The sequence below is a fragment of the Hylaeus anthracinus genome, unplaced genomic scaffold (genome assembly GCF_026225885.1).
Source record: "Hylaeus anthracinus isolate JK02 unplaced genomic scaffold, UHH_iyHylAnth1.0_haploid 0, whole genome shotgun sequence".
Lineage (NCBI taxonomy): Eukaryota > Metazoa > Arthropoda > Insecta > Hymenoptera > Colletidae > Hylaeus > Hylaeus anthracinus.
Genome location: NW_026533254.1, coordinates 10,895,418 through 10,919,320, shown reverse-complemented (window position 1 = coordinate 10,919,320; position 23,903 = coordinate 10,895,418). Strand labels below are relative to the sequence as shown.

Here is a 23,903-nt window from a genome sequence, read left to right as displayed (position 1 = left end):
GCGCGGATAGTACTTGGATGGGTGACCGCCTGGGAACACCGCGTGTTGTTGGCACTATTTTTTTTTTATATTTTATATAACTTTTATCATACACAATCATACTACTTTGAATTTTCAATTATTTTTTGAACATAGAATGAATTTCAAACCCGAAGTCGAACCCAACTCAACTACCTTCAAACAATGAGTAACAAAATATGCATATAAACTCCTATCAAAAGTGTCGCGCTTCTGATGAATGTGTGCAAGGTAATTATCAGATTCCTTTGAACTCAAACACGAAGTATTAGCGAGTGCAAACGTGAAAACGGTACAGTTATAATTTAATATTGCTCATCGTTCAATTTTAATTCACTCCGATGTCACAAGCGCAGCGACATTTTTGTTTCGACATTTATATTTAAATAAAGCGTGCCTGGACCGTGTACAGAGATTTAAGTGCCAAACCAGAGGATTTTCTCTTCACATGCATAATTTATCGTGAATATTATAACGCATTGGTTTTCAAACTATGAAGCACTATCGTGTTTGCAGAGGTCCACAGATTTTTAACATAAACAAAGCAAGCATATTATAACATAGCATAAAAAACATCTTTCCATAGTATGTGACTATTACTAAAAATACTAATTCATTTTGCTATAAATAATATATCAGGAATTTTTATTTATTCTAATACATAGTTCAAGAAACGCTATTCAATGTGTTATGAATATTTTAAAGCAGAATCCTTTTTGGATATCGATCATTGTTTATTCATGCGCAATCAAAGTTTTTAAATAAATGCAGCACAAGGAATGGGTAAATAAAGAATGCCCAAGTGCATTTCATTGGAAACTATTCGACGAATTTAATAGTTGTTGAATTTAAATAAAATTTATTTCGAGATCGTTTCTTCAATGAACACAACGCAATGTTTTGTTGAAATTCAACATTTATTCCATATATTATCGACAAATATTTACCTCGATGATTTCTTTGAGTGATATCAAAATCGCTTGTTCCGCAAAAAAAAAAAATAATTGTCTACATTATAATTTGAGGGTCGAAAGAGTTGAATATGAGGTGTATTTATCTGATTCGATTGGGGCTTAAACGGTGGTTTCATTTGCTATTCATAAATTTCAATGTTCGTTTCATTATTTCGCGATTCTCGGTCCTGAATAATTCTTTCGGTTAAATCTATTCACGATTCCAAACGATTAGCTTAAAAGGAATATCGATTATTCTCAAGTAGGGTTACCAAAAGTAGTCTATTTTACCCAATCTATTAGAAAGTATACACGTGGTTTTGTTGTTCTGTGAGAAACTTGTACTAAACTAAAAATTTACTCTTTTACTTTTCTATCCTCGCTGACAACAACATCACGGACGTAAAACGGACAGTGACGAATAAATCGCACGGGCGACAAGTGAGCTAGCTGCTAATCACCAGAAATATCGTGCAAATTTATGAGCATAAATTCACCTCCTCTCTCGGGTTTCGTCTTATTGCGGGAGTAGTTCTCTATTGTCGATAATTAATCGTCCGCGGTCACGGTCTGCAACACCTAGCCTCGGAATCGTTGCTCCTTTTGGACTCGTTAATTAAAAGTTTAATTAAAACCACGTCAATTAATCAGAATTCTGTTTCGGCCGGTTCTCCTCAGCGGAGAAAAAAGGAGTGCTCCGCACGAGTAACCGACAGTTGTGGTGGCCTGTTGCTGCTACGTGACAAAACGGGCAATTAAAAAGTCGTCTCGGGTAGAAAATTTGTTGCACAACTGACAGACGTATAAAGACTCCGCGAAAGCAAGTTTATTGCTCAAGAAAGTTGCCATTCACCCAATAACATCTGTACATTGGCCAGAATTACTTGGCCATTTTATTTACAGGCATGAACCTTTAATTCAATTTATTATTATCAAATGTACAACCATAAAGTAATGGGCTGAGTATAATAGGCGTCGCGTGGTGCGTAAGGTGGGTACGCGCCGAGAGACTGTTCTACGTTAACTGCCACTTGGAACGCATTGCAGCGGCAAATCCGTGCGTTGTCAGGCGAGTAATTGTATATTTTAGTAATTAGTCAAACAAAGCTATTATTAATAGAATATCAAATTACAGACGGCCGGCCAGAACCACAGAGCGATGAGTCAAATGCTGTTAATCATAATTTACCTGATTATCAGATCTAGGATTTGTATTTAGAACCTACGATCATCTTAACGAACACAAAAACCGGATGCACGGATGTTTGATAAAAAATAGAAATAATTTTCTTTTAATTTCTCTGATCTTGTTACTAATTAAAAATGGATTGTTATTATTTATTATATATAAAATGACGCCGTATGACTAATCCTCGGTGCTGCGTATCTGTGACAGCGAATTAAAATCAGAATTAATGTGTTCATAAATAATGTGATAACCTAGATAGATACGTGTCATATAACCTGTTTGATAAGCTAGATGCCGCGCCAGCGAACGTGTTAAGCACGAGTTCATAAATCGTAGTGGCACGGTTTAAGAAACCTTGCAGTGGGTATAATTTAGAAACCACGATAACTAGTAGCAGCATTTCGATTAAACTCATCGAAGCCCACGATCTCGGGTTAAAACAAAACTTGCACAACAACTTGCTACGCGTTCGGACTTCTGTAATAAATTTCCGTTTCTAATCATTTGGCATTTCCCATTAGTTCGTAATTGTCTGCAGGACCAATAATTTGGCCCATAGAGAGTTAACGTTACACTTGTTTCAACACGTATTTTTTTTTTTTAAATTGATGGTCATTTTAGAGACTATGATGCAAAGAGTAATCGAAAGCGTTCATATTAGCGCTGAAAACCGCGGCGCTGGTCGAAATTATGGCCGAGGGAGGCAGCCTAAAACTCCATCGGGCAATAATTACGTCGCTTTGTACATCCAGCAACATTAGCGAGTTCGGTGGGTCTTCGCAGCTCCCGGAACGCAGTTAATCGAATTACCTTTGGTGCCCGCCAAGTAACGAAGTCGAGGGGGGTATGTAGAGTGTGACCTCATTAATACGTTGCACCCTTTCCCTAAGAAGTTAGATGCGTTCTCGACTAGCGCAAATAAATTTCACCGGGTACGAGGGGAAGGGGGCCCGCAAGTTTCTTTGGAATTGTTTTACAGCCCCCCGCGGACTTCGGCGCTTTCTCTTCTCCGCGGGATTACGCGGCGGTCGGTCTCCCTCTTCGCTTTTACGCTTCCTACGTTTCTTGACTTACAGTTATACTAGCGTTCCGCTCCCGTGGAAAATTCGAGCGATCGATCACCGCTAAATTGGATTTTATTAGAGAAAAAGTTTCGTGTCCGAACGCTGATATTTCACGGCGGACGCCGCGGCTCTAATTAATGGGTTTAACTATAACGTATGATTCCTGGCGTTTTGTTAATTGGTCGATGAAATTCGTCGCGCCTCTGTGACTTCTTTCGACGGCGGAACGCATTGTGGTAACGACCCTCGCGTTCGAATAAATTATTTTCAAATGGGGCTATCGCGTTTTAATTGCTTCGAGTGTTCCCGTATGGTACTCGTTTGAATTTCGTTTAACAATTTCGATGCGAACAAAGAACGACGAATGTCCATTGAAACATTTATCGGTTTGTTTAAATGGGTCAAGCCGCTTTGTTCGAGGCTTGGATCGGAACTGAAATTAGATGTCTTGTTAGAATATGCTGAGTTCGGATTGTTTGAGCTTTCGTGGAATTAAATAATTGGATGTAATAATATTACTTTTATTTCTTCATAGGTATTATTGTTTTATTAAATTCGATTAATGAATTATAGACTTAAAGAGGTAATCACTGTTTTAGGATAGTAATAGGGAAATAAAACTAAATGAAAAACGTCGTATAACGGATATTACAAAAATATTAGACATTATCAAATAGACATCTTCAAGTTTGAAGCTTAATTTAATCTCTTGAAAATGTTCAAATCTAATAAATACTGAATTTTTATTATTTTAGAAGTTGCTATTGTTGACCTGAATATTTAATAAACATGTGCTAGCACTAAATGTACAGTATTTTATTTCTGGAGTGCTTAATAATACTTTCCTTATCCCTACAAATATGAAAACGTTAAAATGTTTTTTTATCTTATTGGTAATATTGAATGAATGTATAGAGTAAATATGTCCGCTTTATTGGACTGCGAGGTTCCATGTCTTGTTTTTTTGCGACTCGCATCCGCACGGTCCAGGCGCATCGAATATTAATCCCTTAGGGCACAACGTTCCCAAAAGAAATCTGTTATTACAACTTTTTACTTACTCGACATTTTCAAGTGAATTTGTGAATTTAGATCAATCCTCAACTGTTTCGAACGTTGTCGCGAATTGCAACATATCGTTTCAAATGATTTATTGTAGCATTTGTAAAAATAGAAAACAATAGTTTAATAAATTTAAAAATATTCTTTCTATAGGAGACCCTAAAGTTGTAGATGAAATATCAAAATACTTTTAAATACAAATAAAACTATAAAAATAGTCTAAAGAAAAATTATTTTTAATTAGATTAGAATTATTTTTATACTTCTCACCTATTCTGGTACTGACTTTTATAGAATGCGCCAAAGTAGCATCTTCTTTAAACAAATTCCTGTCCTTGGCATGCCTTTCCCACGTAATTTACCCATTGCCTTTTCCACTTTGGATTTTCGTATAGGATCCACTCTTCATCATTCGTACCAATCCAGTCAACAAGTACGTACAATTTCTATCTCGCGACGAGGAGAAAACATTTACGCGGTGGATACATTTTGCTACTCTCGATGTTTCTTCGATCTGTACTAAATGTTGACGGCCATTATCGCTGACAGAGCTCGCAGTCGATCTTTCCTCTATTTCCTTGTTAGTTAAATTCTGTTCCACGCTGAATTCACCCGAGAGATCCAAAACGCCATTTTGAAATCTCGAGAACCACCTTTGACACTTTCCGACGTCCAAAACGTGTTCGCCGTATACTTCACAAATATTTTTGACCGCATTCGCGACGGTGTTCCCCTTTTTGAATTCGTACAGCATGCAATGCCTCAAATGAATCTCGTCGTTTACGTTCATCGTTCGATTATTTTCCAAAAATAAGGAAGCACAGGCGTGCGTGCTTTGAATGCCAGGGTTAGACTGACGGAAGAAAGATCTTTCGAAAGCACGTCGTCATATGCATTTACCGTGTTAACAAGATAGCTGTATTTATTTTTAAGCGAGACGACAATCTGCGTTATTTATGAGACGACTTTACACGACGTCTGCTGCGTTTAAAAATCTTCGCGGTTCTGCTTCCACGAGGCACAAAGCATGATGCATCAGCGAAACGTTAGGTTTTGACTATAGTGACGTTTACGCTGACGTATACCATTCGTTTGTGTCACTACTCGAAATTACGTACTATAACGTCGCGTATCTTTACCCAATATATGAGTATGTTTGGTCGTTGCCGCACTCTAACATTTTACGCCTGTTTAGCCGTGGTTCAAATAATTACGCTTCCTAAACCAAACAATGTAACTCTATACTGACCTATCAGCCAACTACAGCAACTAAACCCTCCTATTTCACGTGTACACGGGAAATTAGAGTTTGCATGCACATGATGTTATTTCACGTCACATTAATACACGGATACACGTGTTCAGATATACGTGTTGCCGCCCTTATCCCGTGTGCGTTTAATAGTAAGTCAATTTGAGGTTGAGAGGGATAGAATAGGTTCCATAAAATGTTAACACTCTGATGAAGAAGCAACCAACCTCTCCGTGTGTATATAATTATAGTTCAGCGAGAGAGGCCTACAGATCTACAATACTTCCAACATCTAAGTGATTATGATGCGAACTGCATAGTGTGGTAGATAGGAAAAATTGATAGATAGCTCTTCTCCGTAAGCCACGTCTCATCATCCAATCCACTTATTGCAATTATACAGGGTAATTCTAGAAACTGGGGTAAGCTGTAGTTCCAGATAAAAATCAGAATTTGTATCATGGAATGAAATATATCACGATGAAGGAAATTCAATGCAGCGCTTGCAGATTGGTAGCAGAAACGGATGGAGATAACGTTAGATTGATCAAACATATCCGAATCTATTTCAACGTTTTCACCTTACTTATTTAAGCCTATATTAATCAGAAACTGTAAATAATATAGAAACTGTGAGGTGAGAAAGATAAGATAAATTATTATAATTAGAATTATGCGTTATTCAGTCAGTCCCGTAAGTATTCGTACCCTCTACATATTGAAGAAATATATTTAATTTAAATGAATGCTCATGTTTCCAAATAAATTTTTATTTGTAAATATGTACACGTGGGAAGTTTATTCGTGTACGTATTTATAATGGAAAATTTGTTTGGAAACATGAAACCTGTCATTTAAATTAGACAAATTTCTTCAATAAATCGTAAGGTTCGGCTAAATTCAAATAAAAAATTTAGATTCTACACTTTGCATTTTACACCTTACACTTGACACCCTACACTTTACAAGTTCGCAGCCATTAGCTCGATATTCACAGCATTTTTCACCATATAACGGGACATGAATTTCGGCTGTTCGAAAAGAAAAAGATTGTCAATTTCAAAAAATTCGATTCTCGAAGAACCTTAAAAAAAAAAATCAAACGTTAGGCCTATAATTTCAAACTGATACATCGTGTTCTGTCATCACGCGTCATGAATGTCGCGATAACGTCGCGTTGATCCTGCTTTTCTCCAGTGACGGTCGTCAAACATTGCGTTACGTCTTAATTGCCATGAGAAAAACATTTTGCTACTCATAGAAGCGTCAAGAGTTTACCACGAGAGCTTTACGCAACCATGACTACGCTAACGACGCCTTATCTCCGCTCAGCTACGAGACAGATCTGCGGGAAAACAAAGTGCCCGTTCTAAATCAAACAATCGATATCAGAAACGTTCGCTTCGAATGCATAGGGCTCGGCCCCGAACCGCATTTTTCGACCAAAAAATTTCGGAGCACTCGTTGCGTAGGCGTTTTTATGAAGTCGATTGGCGCGCGTCATCGGTAAATTTTCCGCGCGCAGGCGCGCTATCGGTCGCCCCGTTTTTTTCCCCCCGTCGAGCCGGCGTAAATCACACACACTTCGTTTTCTCGTCACAATCTAGAAAGTACATCCGACAGATTTACGGCGATGTATAAATTACTACAACCGGGATGTTTGTCGAAGCGATGCTCCATTGAATCGTTTACTTGCGTTCGTTCCCCTGTCCCTCCTGGTACGCCCGTCTGTCTTTGCAGACACCAGTGACGCTCACAACAGTGGTACCAGGGGGGGCAATTGAAGGTACCAAAGAAGAATTTCGACTTCTTTAAGGGCTTGTATTTTTATGTAGCTAGATGTACAAATTGCTGACAATGAATAGCATGAATATGAGCTGTTCATTGCACAAATCCATTAACTCAAAAAAAAAGAAAGTTGAGAAATGCGATGAAATAATGTATATTATTTTTTAAAATTCCCTTTATAATATAAATTCAAATAAATATTCTAGAATGCATAAATACAGATGCAGCTTTCATCTAATGATATATAAAATTAATAAGAAAGAATACCCAAGAAATAATCATCAGTAACGTTACAATTTTTACGTGATTGGTGAAGTTGGTCGATTTGCGCAGTGAACGGCTTATATATAGATTCGTACCGTCGTTATTTGTAAACATTTAGAAAAATGTTCTAAAGAAACCTCAAACACAATTAAATTCAAGATAAAAAAGTTAAATAAAGATGTTGGATACGATCATAAATAACGGAGATATGGCGTTCCCACCGAAATATCCCACTCTGTACTTTGGTTATTCGATAACATTTCTATAAAATGTGTTAAACAGATCTCGCGAAGAATTGAATTTCACGTAAAAAAGCCAAAAAAACTGTTTCTCTGTTGTCGATCGTGCCGCCTTGCTAAATTTCAAGATGCGCCACTGCCACGCATCGAGAGCGGAAGCTGCGTGTTTGCCGAAGAATCATTCTCGAGCGCTACTTCAAACACGTCGCAATGCTTATTTACGATCTCGCGAAGTAGCGAGGATCGAATAGGGGGATCGTATATAAATTTGGTACTTTGCCAGACACGATCGCAGCTAGTAACGGATCCTAGCAATCAATATGGCGACCGTCAGCGCCGATCCAGCCTGCTGTTTGACCGACTCGAGGTCGAAAGTCAGCCCTCCCAGCGACGAACCTGCCACCACGCCTCTGTCCGATTCCGACGTCAATAAGATCGTCGAACGGAAACTTCGCACGAAGAACTTTCGCGTTTTGCGCTGGAGTTTGGATAGCTTAGGAGAGACGAATGGCTTCCTGGGCTCGTATTACACTCTGTCGGTGACGGTGAGAACTGACGACAAATCAAAGGACTTCAAGTTCTTCGTAAAAACACCGCCGCCGAGTTACAGTCCCCAATACGAGTTCCTGGTGCGCAGCAATACATTCAACAAGGAGATCATCATCTACGACGAGATGATCCCTAAATTGGGTACTGGAATCGGTCCGAAATGGGTGCCAGAATTCTTTCTAGGTAGGAATAACGAAGTGATGGTCATGGAGGATGTGACACAGGAGGGTTATGCCAATCCCGACAAATACGTGCCGTTCGATGACGATCACTGCATGTGGCTGACACGGACGATGTCGGCACTCCACTCGAGATCCCTGATTTTCGACGAGAAGCTCCGTCGTAGCACAGGGAAAACCATCATGGACCTCTACGGTAAACTATTCAAAGAGTCGGCATTCATCGAGACGGAAATCAGAGCTCGGACGTACCTTTACGCGTGCAACTTGGGTGCCAAAGCGCTGGTAGACCTCGTCGAGGGTTTCACCGACGAGGAGAAAACGACGGTGAAGAATCGGTTGGACAGGTGGATCGTGAAGATACCCAAGCTTATGGAGCATCCTAGCAAGTACAGACACGTATTGGTCCATCGGGACGTGTGGGCCAACAATATCATGATCAAGAGGGACTCGAAGGGCAAGCCGATCGGTTGTCATCTGGTAGACTTTCAATTCATAAGATACAGCCCACCAGCGGTGGACTTTGTGTACAGCCTCTACTTGACGACCAATCGCGCTACCAGGCGTCGTTGCTACGACTCTCTGATCGAACTTTACTTAGACACGATGCGAAAAGAGCTGGCTGCCGAAGGCTTAGACATCGATGAGTGCCTTCCTCGCAGTCAATTCATCGAAAGCTGCAAGGAAGTCACCCCCTCGGCGATAGTCTACGCAGTTGCCAACATGCAGATCATGCTGCTCTCCAAGGAAGCGGTAGACAGATACTTCGTGGGTAAAAGTGACGAGCTGGAGGATGTCATGTATGGCGACAAGCGGCCAGAGCTGGTTCTCAGCCATTGCCACATGGATATTTATCGTACACGTGTACTCGAAGTAATAGAAGAAGTCAAAGATCACTTGCCAGACTATCCAAATTGTTAGCCGGTTCGATGGAACAGGGCTGCAGAGTAGACTCGCCGGTGTCCTCGTTTGTACTTGCTTTACGAGATTTGTGATAGAGGCTTCTGGAACACGGCCAGCAGGAGGTAGCCTCCTCGTTTCTGGATCCGCTGTTCGACATTGTCGCGAGGTCTTCGAGAACGTGCCAGGAACCAAGGTCGATCGAGAGACGTGACAAAAGTGATCTGCCCCTGGGTAGATGTGTTTTGAATGCGAGTGGAAATTAATAGGGCACGTCGTTTGATCCTGGAAAGGCTGAGGACGAGGAAGAACTCCTCGAGACTATGATATCTGTGGATATTCGTCTTTCATAGATAAGTGTTTAATGTTAATTTTTTTAGTGAATTTTACTTTAGTATCACCTTTGTAATAACATAGAATAAATTCTGTGAAGTATAGTAAGAAATTGAAGTTGGAACATCGTTGTTCGTTTGTTTTAAATATATCTGGTTACACCTATTTGCTATTAGTTAACCTCTTAGGCACGACGCGCCACTATAGTGGCTTCCTCGGATGTCATTTTTCTGCGACGGACTACTATAGCGGTTTACACGTAATTCGCGTTGACCTCTGCCTGACTGAGAAGCAGTCCCGCGCAAAATTCAGCCGTATCTAAGAGGTATAAATCTGTTTTATGAATGATAATTCTTTTCCTATTCTTCTCTGTTCAATTTTCTCTAAATTCATTTCCTTTTCTACAATCCTCAGTTTTCCTCAAATTCTCTGCATCTTATCCTTGCCCCAAAAAACCACCCGTCTTCAATTGGAGAACGTGCGCGTCACGCAAAAGCAGAATGCAGGCCAAAAAAAAAAAAAAAAAAAAACGAATTCTCCGTAGAAATTCATTGTTTCCGCGAGTGTATTTCGTTGCAGATTGTAACCTCTCGACTCTCGCGGTGAAAGAGCTTTTCACCCAGCAAACGATGATCGGGTTGCGGTGTATTTCGTGACTAAAGTCAAAACGTCAAGTGGCTGGTATTTTTCTATTAACACGTGTACGCCGACGGTGTTGCGAGGGTACGCCTGCTCGTCGGTTATAATTGATGCCGAGGATAGCACTTTGAATGGAAACGAACGCACGAGAGCGTTTCGTCCAGGGAAATTCTGTTTCGTTCGTTTTTTCTCGTTCACGTTGCCGCGTCTCTTTATTCCCTACTTTGAGATTTTTGCCAGCGGTAATGCGTACGAATAAAGCAAATACGATCCAACGAAACCGCATCGTTGCGTATTATTTTCCAAGCAGGTTTTTTCGATCCTCTGTCTTTCGCTCCGCTCTCTTATTTTTACGAATTGTCCGCGACGCTACTCGGGCTCTGTCTCTCGGCGGGAACCAGCCCCGACGTTTCAACGTAATTATTTCATCGGCGGTAGGGGCGGGAGGGAGGGCTTTATATGGCGGCCCACGCGCATACGCTCGCGGCTTTGTTAAACGGAGAATCGTTAAGAAAGCTAATTTTCCGCTTAAAACCATTGTGTGATACGGAGCTTTGCCAGCTTAAACGGCGTCATCGTTCTCCGTTAGACGAACTCCGTCGTAAAAGGGGAAAGGGATTACGCTTGGTAATAAACTTTGCAGAAAGCCCGCAAAAGGCAGAAAGACGGGTATGTCTAATATTTAAAGTAACTTTCCGTCCGTGACCCCCAACCGCGTGTAGGCTCCGTGCGCTTCATGTTTATTGCGAGCAATATTTCTTCTTTGGCTCTGCTTCGAGGTAAAAATGAAGAGTGCCCGACGGAATTAAAGTAAAATTGGCGAGTAGTCGGTACGAGCATTAGTATTAGTAGGAAATTCGACATTTTTTTTTTTTTTTATTCAAATGGTAAGGGATAGAAATCCTCAGGGGCTGTAGCATGCGTGTACGCAGTTACAGTACGGGTTTAGCGATCCCGAGGTACCCGAGCTAGGGGCCAGTGAGAAGTTAAGAATTGATGTAAAACAATGTAAATGCGATATGGAAGAAAATATATGTGCTAGACTGGATCAAGAGGTACAACGATACCAAATGTGCCGAATAAACTACATTTACTTCACAGGCCACGAGCTTTCCATAGAACGATGCAGAATTATCATCGATCAGCCAATAGCATTTTCTTCCATATCGCATTTACATTGTTTTACATCAATTCTTAACTTCTCACTGGCCCCTAGCTCGGGTACCTCGGGATCGCTAAACCCGTACTGTAACTGTTAGATCTGAACGTGGGGAATTGAAGGTAAAGTATATCCGGGGAAAGATTTTCCGGTGCACTCCCCTGTATCGATTGCACACTGGGTATTAAGGATGGTGCTTGTAATACAGCTTCTAAAATATTTCTAGAACACCTGATTAGAATCTCTTTATAGTTCAGCGTATTTTGAAAGTTGCCACCGCTTATTAACGTTTTAGTTAAGAGAACCATCTCCGAAGACGGAATTACTGGTCGCCGCGATCGCCGTTGCATCGTAACAATCCGTACACAAAGCGAAAATAGTTCTCACTGTAAGGGGGGATTACCCTGCGGGCTCTACGATTCGGAGCGATCAGTGCAAAATTACCATCCCATCGAGAGCACCATCGCGCTAAGCTTGTTAATCACAGAAGCTTACTGTTTCTCGTATGCTCATTATACTTCACAGGCCACGAGCTTTCCATCGAACGATGCAGAATTATCATCGATCAGCCAATAGCATTGCGATTCCATTATCCGCATCCCAGCTGAGCTCGTTAACAGGAGCCTTCCTTTAACCATGCTCCCTCGATTATGCTACTTTGGAAATTTCATCGGTACCTACGGATGCGTCTGTTGCTTAACGGAGCTACTTAAATATTTATTCAAAGCGAAGGCTTATCGCGAGACGCGGTACGGATCTTGGCGAAACTTGCGATTCTGAGGAAGATGGTCTTCGCTCCATTCATAGAGAGCTATAATAACATTTTGATCCATCTGAGAATTTTTACAACTCGAATAGTGTCGAGGATATGAACCCAGGTTCGCTATTAAGGCGTTATTATATTCATATTACAGTTATTATTTCCAGTATATTTCTTGCGGCAAAGACATGAGGCTCTCCTACACGATCAATTTTTCATACCGAAACGAATCAAAAAGTCCTGTTCCATTTTACAGTCCAAGCTTTCGTTATCGAGATACAAGCTGTCGAAGTCGCGAGTCTCCTGCATAGGCCCACGCGCAGCCGCGCGGTCGACTGACTGAAATGTAAAATGGCGCACGCTGGAAGCACAGTAGCAAATTTCAATCACTTATATCTATGAAACAAACCTTCGAATTACAAAATTGTAAATGACTTTTCGGCTTCTTTCCTGAGCAGGAATCGATCTTGATCAAAAAAATATTCAATATATCTGATAACATCCTATATATTTGTCAATTTATCACAATAAATTTAAACGTTTGCACCTATTTGAAATTGTTTCTGATTGAATATAGATCTGCCAATTAAAATATTTCCATGTCACCTATCCAAAGTTGCTATTGCACATGGAACCGAAAGTACCAAAGTCCGCGAAGAAAAGGAGCGAAGGACCATGCTTTCTTTCCTAGACGAAGAGATACGAGGAGCACCAGAGGGTTAATAGCGTTCAGTGGACAGCAGAGCACATCCGCCTGTGAAATCGCTGCGGACCAGACTGGCGCGTTAGGTCGCCCACACGGAAGTCTCGTGGCTCATGGAAGCAACGTTTGCAGGGCGCAGGCGTCCGGCTTTCGGCGTCCTGTGGCGGCAAGCGGGCTCGGATTTTCTCTAGTGCCGCGTCAACTGCCGCTGGGAGAGTCGTGTGCGTCGCACCCCGTCGACTCCAGCAACCCCCTTTTCGCGTGACTCTGTCACGTTCCTTCCTGACTCGCAAACAGTCACATTCGACGCGAACACGCTACGATTCTGATCTCGTTCTAATGCAAATGTCCTTCGACAATTGAACCACGACATCACGGACGCTTCATCGTCGGTTCCCTCCATCATGTTAAGAAAAACACGAATGGAGAGCGTGTTGCGCGAATCAACGACCCTGATATCTCGACTGTGCCACGACTAACTGTCATACGTTAGCTTGGACAGGCAAACGCTAGATCACTGGTGTAGATTCCGTGCAATCGAACCAGAGCGTTGGATAGCTTTCACCAGGTGTAAGGTAACTTTAATTTTGGGGGATAGGATCCTCAAGTGTCGTTGATAAATATTCTGTGATGGTTAGAATTGGGTGATCGAACAGAAGTGTGCGTTACGACTATTGTGTACCAGTTGACCAGAATACAGTGGTCTTTGATTCGAAGTGATTTAGCTCGGACATCATCCGAGTATCACGGTTAAGTGTTGTGTATCTATTGGAATACGGCGACCTTTGATCTGAGGTGACGGGACCTAATTGCCAGGACTAACTATCGGGTATCAGTTGGAATACAGTGACCCTTGATTTGGGGCAACTGAACCCAAGTGTCGGGGCTAACTATTGTCTACCACTTGTACCGCGGCGATCATTGATTCCGTATAACGGAGTCTAAGTGTCATTTAATCTACATCATTTGAAATACAGCGATTTTTTATTTTGGGTGGACCTAAGTGTCAGGGTTAACTATCGTGTACCAGTTGGAATACAGTGATTTTAGATTTCGGGAAACTGCAGCCGAGTGTCACGATCACCTATTGTGTCACAGCTGGAAGCCTCCCCGTCCCTGGAATAGAGCGGTTCTATTCCTAGCATTCGAACCGAAGTGTTCAGTGTGAGTTTCGTCTATTTCTATGGACGACTAAGTAACCAACATAAAGGTGATCGAAAGAGTGCTAATATTCCGCAACCCCAGTGCTTCGAACGATCCCGAGTTTCTAAGACCTTCGAACCACCTTTGGAGCGGATCAGAGGTTCACTGTACTCTCGAGATTCTGGCCAATGCTCGAGGTCGAGTTTTCGTGAAAGTGCGTCGGCTATGAATTGGTGCAAAGTGCAGGCTGCCGCGAATTTAGTGGAGACGTCCGGCTGGAAAAGAGTGCTTTTATCGGGCGTCGAAGCATGAGGGACGTGGCATCCTCAACGTAATGGTGAGTACAGAATTCCCCCCTACCGCGATGGATCCCGGCGATCCAAGGTCGGCCGTCGATTCAGACGCGTTTCGTCCGCTCGCGGAAGGGCGGAAACGCGGTCGCCGTGCCTCCGGCTAGTATAAATCTTTCAGGAAAAGATTCCCCGGTTCCCCGAAACGCTTGTGCGTTATGGATATTGTGCCGCGAGAGATGCTCTAGATAAAAAACTGCGGGTGACACGCGTGGCGGCCCTCGTGGTCTCCAATGTTTGCACGAGAATAGAGGAAAACAGAAAAAAATATTCCGCCCGTGTTTCGACGAATTTTACGTGATTGCGATTTGGAACATTTTTGAAAAAACCGAAACACGTCCCGCTGCGAGAGTTGCACGTGTAAAGCATAGCGGTTGAAAGTGGAATTATGGCAATGCTCTGGCCGGATTGGGTCGCGTGTATATTTCGTTTCGGACGTTTCGCTTATCTTTTCGTGTGTTGTTTGTGCCATTTCGCCGCGAACTCTTCTCGTTGGATGCCTGTGCTCTTTCTGAGTAACTAGGTTTTTGATAATCATTGTGTTTCTTGTTTATGGAGGACAATTTTTGAGTACTGTATGCTTCGGAATCTCTTTTATTTTCGAGGTAACTAATTTCATTAATAAAATTGTGATGGTCCCTGATATAAAAGGAAGAAAAGCAATGTTTTCTTATTAATTTAAAAAATTATACTACAATAAAAAAAATATATATATCTTTCACCGAAGCTAATTTTCTCCACGCAAAACAATTAACTAACAACCCTCGAGTCGTTCGCGATTAGCGATACGAAATCGCGTTGGAATTGTTAGAAGAGTCTATATTTCCACCGTTAAAGTTGGACGGTTTGTGTGATTGTAAAGTGCTGGAGTGCTTGGAGTACGGTAAAAATACGATACGAGAACTTTTTTCTTCTTATTTACACTGGCCAGTCCGTGTACATTTTAAAGCTTTCGCGGATGCGTCGATTTTTTCGTCGAAAGCTTTACCTCGCTATTTGCACGAAAGAGCAGAAGAGAGAGGGTGGAGGCAATCAACCATTAATGGCACGTGTCGAGGCGCGCAATTTACATACCTGAGCATGTGTCTGCTCTAGGTCAGACACAATGGCGCTCGCGATTTTAGACTCTACATTATTCCACTTTACGTCATACACATCGATGTCTGCCAACTGAATAATCTGGTTCGAATGCTCTAACCGGTTTAATCGCTTTATCCCGAACTATATACGACCGAAGAATGATGCTCCGAACTCGATGCTCTGGTAATTACCTTTGGTATCGCTTACATTGACAGTGGCTGATATACTACTGATTCGATGGCAATTGGGTGTGAGTACCACCTGCTAGGAGATTGTTAACTCTCTAGTAAGCAATACCGAAGTGCTATAGATACCCTCAAGTGGGTTACATATAGGTCAAATTATATTCGAATAATAAGTGCTACATTTGCTATTTACTTATGCCGAACGGTTGATTCTTCGTAATTATTTAGGAGGCACACGATTATAAAAGAAAAATAAAATTCAAGCTGCATAGAAGAACAACTTGTTTCTGAACAGAGATTTCTGATTCCACTTATTGTACTTTTAGCGTTAGTTTATAGTATTGCTACGTGAATGAAAAACTTTATATAAAGTAGTAAAGCTAAGCAAAAGGTGGGATAGTTTTTAACCCACCTAACCTCAAGGGTTAACCTATGTAAGAATTTTGTTCATTTCTTGTAGTAAGTGCACTTCTAGGAATGCTTTCATTACGTTCTTGATAGTTTTGTGATGTCCTACATACACTTCGGTATTTAGTGCCATATTCTTTTACCTAGCCTTTGATATTAACATAGTCCATAAAAGTGGACGGTACACCTGCTAGTTGTACACGATTATAAATACCTGCTGGTGTTAGAGTTCCACTTATAGGATATGCATGACTTCTACGAATCGTAGTTTGCGAACAAACATTTTTTTCCATCGCAAGTGAAACATTTGTGAATAAACATTAGGAAATCCTAAAAGTAGAGTCCTAAAACTAGGATTAGAAACGTAAAATTCATTCGAATTCTTTCTTGAGGAACTTGGGGAAAGAATAATCTTTACAATGGTAAATACCATAGATCTCTCAGAAGTATAATCTAAATGCAAAAGACGGCGCGAAGATGGTAATGTATAAATGAAGGAACTGAAAATTATTCGAATTCGTAACGAATGTATCAGCGGAATGAATAAGACGAGTCAGTGCATTAGAATCTGGTTAATCACAGCAATATGAGATTGAAAGTTCCAGAAAGTACAGATCCCAGGCAATAATTGAGGAAACCAATCCAATTACGACTCTCATTTACACGGTACATCTTCATTGCCTGTGATCGCTGTTTAATATCTGTTCCTTCCGCCAACTTCACTTGTTGCTAAGTGACCAGCCCTTTCACTTGTCAGCACAATCTAGCGAATATGCTTCTCGTGCAATTATCTTGATTACGTTTATCGAAGTTTCACTGTATATTATTTCGAGTATGATTAAATAAATCTGAAACAAAGAGAAACACACTCATAAATTAAACTAAAATGATGACTTAAATGGAGGCGATTTTACTTAATATAAAATTCAACGAATTTTAAATAAATTATTTATTAAATTAAATGGATATAGAATAATTCCTAGAAAATTGCTTCGAAAAACAAATCTCAACGCAAACAAACAAGATCTCGTTTGTTAAGCAGAAAATTATAATTTTTTAATCCCTGGAAATCCAAGCTTGTCCCTCAACACCAAACAACGACAATGGACAACTTTTCCACGAAGCGAGATGCAATTACCTCGCTGGCTCTCCACCATGTTCGCACGTCCATAATAAAGTTCGTCGCGGCAAACAGGCATCCGCAATTAAACGCGATCAGATCGATGATTAACTGCGATCGAGTGGGAAACTAATCAGAAAGTTCATCGATTTTTCACCCGTTTCGCCCAATTCACCGTCTCCGTTCACTCGAAGATTTATCATCGTCTCGGTCTTCGTTCCCTCTCTACACGTAAAAAATGATTTCGAAAATTTCCAATAACACACTGTGGCAACAGTTGCACACCCTGTTCGACTCTCAATTCAGAAGTTTCGCCATCCGCGAAGAGGAGATCGTCCCGACAACGCAACACTCGGGGACATTTTTCAAGTGCTATAATTTATCCGCCGCTGGTAGGGTAGCGGTGGATGACGTTCGCGTGCACTGCTGACAACGACTATTTCTATTTCTAGACACTTTTCTATAAGACGCATATAGCTTGGGATTTGTTTTTCATTTTAGATCGCTTATCTCTCGAGAATGGTAGCTTCAAGTTAGACATTTTTGACACAGTTTTGTTTCTGAGCGATACTTTGAGGTATCAACGTTACAGCCACCTTATTATTAATATAATAGTCTGTACACACGTCATGTCCATTTAATATAGAGAGCCTGGCGGTACATGAATACTTTATTCGGACACTGCGAGTTTCTGTGGAGTTGTCTGCGGCGCCTAGGGAGGGCTCCCTAATATCCGCTTACCAGTTTGTGTAGAGGTATCTGTTTCCCTTGTTGGTTACTGTTAGCTTGAATAATTAAGAAAAAACTTTCAAAACACCTCGCGACATTTCCTCCCGTCGTCAAAGGTGAACAAGTTGTTCGAGTGCTCCGTTTCAAATGCCTCGCTCTATATGTTCGATCTCGTTAATACCGCGATTCTATTGTCATCTATTCTCGTTCATTTCTAATTTCTTGAATCTTCTTTACATAAATTCGAATAACCACACAATTCGACGAATAACGGATGAACATATGTCGTCTCTGATTCGATACCTAAAACTTTTTTTTTTTAGACAGGATTTTAAACATTCCTGACCTATGTAGTCTACGCGTAGGCGTACGTGCGAGGCACGTGACACGAGTCGCTGTTACCGTTGGCATCCGTGTCAAAATGCATTTACAAGCATTGCATTCGTTCCAGGAAATTCTAGAATTGTCGAGACGCACGCCTTTGAAATTGATTTTCCGCGTGACGGCGCGCTTTGTCGTCTATTTTCGCGAGCGTTTAATTATCTCCACGAACTCGCCCCTTTATTAAACGTAAACACACGATATAAATCTATTTTCATATTCACATTTCCGTTCACGTAAACGATGGACAAAGCGACTAGTAATATCGAGTCTAAACAAATTCAAGGGACGCTCGACGATCGCTGAATAAAATAAAAAAGAAAATAAATATCGCTCGTATCATCGATCGTATTTGTCGGTTAACGCGTCATTTAACAACGACAGAAGCGCGACTGTCTACGACTGCAGAGACGTTTGGTGGAAATAAGTAAACAGCGTTGTGTACATCTGGGTTTGGTGACATCACGCTTCGTACAGCGCTTCCTGGTTCCAGGAATTGAGAGATCCAAAGTGGAACTTATTCCGGAATGTAAATATATTGCGATGTTTATGCACTCACATGGTTAAACGCGCCGAAAGTGCTCAACAATTTTAGCCCGGTTGTCAAGCAAAGCTGTGTCAATTTACCTTGATATCTCATATGCGCTCGGTATGCCGCGTGATGTACTTGATACACACGGAACTGCTCCGTATACGCCGGAGTGAAGATAAATGGTGTTTGTAAACTAATAGCGTCGGGGAGAATTTTTGCTACTTAATCGTCATTTGAGTCGCAGCTGCGACTGGTGAGTTATTAGGTTAATCGTTTCCGAGCGTTTAATATATTTTAATTACAACGCGCCCGTACCTAATGGCGAGTTCATCCAACCTGAAATTGAGAAACTCGTGCATAAACTTGATCGTCGAATGTCCTTTTAAATTACTCTTCCATGCAGTGCTTTAATTAAGGCTCTCGTTTGTTTGGCTGAAAAATCGACGTTCGCCTTCATAAGTTTAACAGGAATTATTCTAGAATAACTAAGTCTTGACATCCTAATTCTGAGAGGTTTGATTCTAGAAAAAACCCCAAAGGCGCCACTGTGGTATGGCCGCGTTTCCTTAAAACTTTCGGACGATATTTTTAAATTCAAGAAAGTTATAATAAAAAAAATGATGCGCAAATAATTTAAATAATTCAAGTTCAACTCAAATAAGTATTTCTTCGTCGGAAGCATTCCAATTTAAGTCGCTTTTCTAACTCGCTCGCTTCATATTCATACCGATAAAACATGCACCGACTACGATCGCGACTTCGTACACATACAAAGGCAAACATTTTCCATGAAAATTTGCCGACTCGAAGTTTACTGAGAACGGGGAGCGTATATCTCGACGATGAAATTCACACGTAGATCAGCAACGGCGAGCACGTAGATCAAATACGTGTCAATGTACGGGCTGGGATCGATTCGGGTTGTACGCCTCAAAACGCTTGTAAGCGCGTGCATTTACGATCATTGCACGTGTTGCAACACGGAAGCACAGAACGACGGGGGTGTACGTTTTCTTGGCAATCCGAATGGCTCCTGCAGCGGGGAAGAAGTCATAAACCCCGGCCTCTGTGCTGCGCTCGGCTTCGAACGCTCGATAAATAAAGCTGCCACAGTGGCGTAAATTTCGGTTCACACTAAGTTATAGGGGGCGCAACGAGTGTATCGTTCCGTCTTAAAAGTCAGTCGGAAAGTGCACGCCGCAAGGTATATCATCGTGGAGCGTTTAAGAGGACTGGCCAGTCAAGCTCCGAAATAAAGTCTCCTTTGGGAATTAATTCCGAGGATACGAATGCAAGTCCTGACATTTCTTTTAACCTGATATTTTTTTGTATCTCGTAAGGAAAATATTTCTTCGGTAGAATTTCTCTTCACATCGAGTTCTGACATTTCTTTTAACCTGATATTTATGTGGGTCTCGTAAAGAAAACATTTCTTGAATAGGATTTATCTTCGCACGAATATTCATTAGGTTGCATAAAAAATCAATCGAGTCAGATATTTTCTGGACTTATCGACATATTCTAACGAATGAGCATGTCGGAACGAGTGAAATAATTTAATCGCAGAGAAAGAAATGGCTACAGTGCCGATTCCCTTCAATATTGGTCGCTGTACTCGATTCGTTAAAAGAATTTCAGAAGTAGCACGCAACGTCCACCCAATATTGATTGCATAAATACTAAAGGAATATCTATAAAAGTCTGATTTCTATGGTTTCGGTTTTATTTCGTTACTTTAACAGAAATCCGAATTGAATTGTTTTTTAAAATAGAAGTATGCATTTAGTAACATCTAAATCGAAGCCGTAGAAATTGAATTTGAATAAAGAGTTTAGTTTTAGCTTGCTTAACCCATTTACTGGCAACTACGAGATGTCTCGTAGTTCAAATTGATTGTAATTACTCAATGGATAAGTTTATAGCCTTTCGAGTCGCACGAATAATTGCAAAAAAAAATCGGAAATTTTCTTTTTAAAACAAGAAATTTAATATCACGTTTTGGCGCTTCGGGCAAATCGCTTTAAATTTGCCTGGCAGTGAATGGGTTAAAATGATATCGGTTTTTAATCAGCTATTAATACATAGAAAAATTAATTCCTATGTCTTCGTTCGTACTTCACAAGTTTTTATTAGGTAAATACAAGATACATTCAGTTTTCAGAATATTGTTAAATAAATAAGATAAATTAATCTGATAGATTAATTTAGACCACTACGATTAACTGATTTGGAAAAAAGAACGTAGTACTTCCCTCTTGGCCTTCCACGTGACAAAAAATGGCTTGCTATCGCGAGGGTTAAACTCTCAGAGGCAATCGCCAAGGAATTAAAAAATAAAAGGCAGGGAAGAGTGAATAGCCTCGGGGCGAATGATAGAAGATTTAACTAAATCGTAATGAAAGGCGACGGTGAAAAGGAAATTAAAGCCTCCTCTTTGACCTGTCCTAATCCTTGGCGCCGCTGGTTCAACGGGTTCAATAAAGCTTCCGTGATTTGCGGCGGTTAGACATTATAACTCGGTAATAGTTAGCCGTGGAGCATGGCGTTATGAAAACGGCTATTTGCAAATGGCTAGCCGGCAAAAGTGAACGGGCACAAAAAGGAAAATGCGGGGGGAATGGCGTGAGTGTTCCTCCACTTGCGAGGCGGGGAATATTACATTGTGTAACGAGTTGTTTTAGTTTTCGAAGGCGTGTACAGTGGAGGGCAAAAGTATCCTTGCGGCAGTAAAGTCGAAGCAATACGAGGCACAATTGCTGTGCTCGGGATTTTCTAGTTCTTTTCTTTTCGCGTGTATATTATAGTTAGCCTCTTGCCAGCTGCTGCGTAGGTGGTTACTACGATACTTTAATGCACCTATTCTTAGATATGACTAGCCCAGCTTTGCCTACTTTCGTTTCATGTAATCTTGGTTCGCATAGTACAACTTTACTATAGACACTTTGAGACGTTAGACTCTCTTCTACCTTAAAGACCACGCCCTTTAGTTTATAAAGTTATTACTCGTTATTAACATAACGGGCCCTATTTCATTTGAGCTCGAGCAACGTGCTCCCACCCTTTTAAACGCAGTTTATTATCGCTGCATACTCTGATAATTACGAACGATGATTCCGAAAGTAACCACTGCCCAACTGCGATATTTTCTTCCAGCGAGCATAGGATAACACATGACACCGAATCGATCGGTACGTGACCGTTAACTCTCCTCTGCGGGTCGCGTTTCAGCCAGCACGGAAAGAACCAGTGGCCTCGGCAATCGTATTTAAGACTGTTTTAAAGGGAAACCCGAACATTCGACGGGCCATACAATTACGTACGTATCCGTACTAGCAACACATCCATGAGAAAAGCGCCAAATTACTCATGGACACGCACGTACCGCTCCCGCGGCGCATGGCTGCTCTTATCGGCCAACGAACAATGCGATAAAGACATGTATGTCGTTTCGATTTCGCGTTTTACTCGTTTCGCAGCGATAAACTTAATAAATGATTCTTCTCGCGAGCACGACCGCCTCGTCCCTCTCCTCACCGTATCGCTTCCGAGTATCCGATAGTTATTTCTGTTGTTTCCAGGGAAGTTTACGGCGTAAACAGCCAACTCGTTCCTTGTACGTGCGCGAAAAATTCGTTAACCCTTCCAATCGGGAGCCAGCACAGGATGGGGTAGGTCATCCGACCCATACTAATGATACCTCTCGCCGCGCTCTAGTTTACCTTCAACGCCAGATTTTTATTCCATTTGTTTTATCGCTGGCTTTTTGCATAGCGTAATAAATTCGCTCTTAGTAACGAAGAAATGGAACTGTTTAACAGACGATTTGAGGGTGGCGTGGGGCAAAATGGGAAATTCGAAGTAGTTACTTATTCTCAAGGTAGATTCTTCACTGGTAATCCACAGCAAATTGTCGGAAAGGTAATTCAGAACATTTAGCACATTGTTATGCTATTTATTTAATAAATAAGGCTACTCATCAACTAGAATCGCAACAAAATAAAAAGGTACCACGTAAAATAAAAAACACAATGTTTTATGTAACAGATATAATTAATTTGCTTACGATATTATAAGAACGAGGGTATTCGAGAACTAATTCGATAGTGTTATCGAATATTTGATTTTAAATCTACACGATGTTCAAAATTACGATACCCATCGATTCTGCGCGTGTGTCAAACTCGAAAATTGTTTCGATCGAATAAATTAGCAATTATTGCACGCCATTTGTTTCGCGGTAACAGTGGACGGGTTTAGAATGGTACAGCAGGGCAAAAACCGCGAGCAGTATCGTAATTGAGAAGCGAACAGCGACCATAACTACTCGGTTAATATCGAATGACTGCATACGCTACACTTATGCCGTTCCGGTCGGCGAATATAATTCAAGCACCGCACGCGTGCTGGGATAAACTATAAATAATTCTTCGTGCAAATGCGTTGTGATTTAACGGTATCCGTCGACGAATACGCTCAGGAACACGGAATTAGTTAGACGAATACTTGATCGAAATTGAGAAGATGAAGAAACAATCACAAATTTTGTCACACCTTGTAAAAATGACCACGTAGTACTAGATAGCAATACACGACCATTTATGTCCTCAATCCTCGTATCAACGTAAGTACATAGATACGGTGAGCTGTGGCCAGACATCCTAGCAAGCGGCAGTATAGACAATTTAACGTTGCCATTATTACTAGTGCCGCGGCAAGTAGAAATTGAGAGTTATGGTCAGACACGTCAGCCGAGCTGCATTCGATCATAGGCGGTCTAAAACAAAAATTTCCGAAATAAATTCTCTCGAATAGGAAGCTTCGCACGGAAAAATTCAATCATCAGTTTTTGTTTACTTTAAAATGTAGAACTATACCTACCGTACTTGTACCTTCGATCGAAATCAAAGCAAGTGGTGGGTAATGT

At 41.0% G+C, this 23,903-nt stretch overlaps 2 protein-coding genes across 2 annotated transcripts in view; both read left to right on the top strand.

Annotated features, from left to right (window-relative positions):
• Positions 1-8,112: 8,112 nt before the first annotated feature.
• On the top strand, positions 8,113-9,907 carry LOC128896359 (uncharacterized). Its single transcript, XM_054159707.1, has one exon. The coding sequence runs from the start codon at positions 8,150-8,152 to the stop codon at positions 9,476-9,478; it is 1,329 nt and encodes a 442-aa protein (XP_054015682.1). The 5' UTR covers positions 8,113-8,149; the 3' UTR covers positions 9,479-9,907.
• Positions 9,908-13,254: 3,347 nt separating this feature from the next.
• LOC128896353 (suppressor of lurcher protein 1) overlaps positions 13,255-23,903 on the top strand; it is a 468,244-nt gene continuing 457,595 nt past the window's right edge. Inside the window, exon 1 of the mRNA XM_054159693.1 lies at positions 13,255-14,531. Coding sequence (XP_054015668.1) covers positions 14,529-14,531 — 3 coding nt within the window. The 5' untranslated portion in view covers positions 13,255-14,528. The remainder of the gene's footprint in view (positions 14,532-23,903) is intronic.

Coding starts and splice junctions, on each gene's coding strand:
- LOC128896359 (XM_054159707.1), top strand. CDS start 8,150: ATGGCGACCGTCAGCGCCGATCCAGCCTGCTGTTTGACCGACTCGAGG.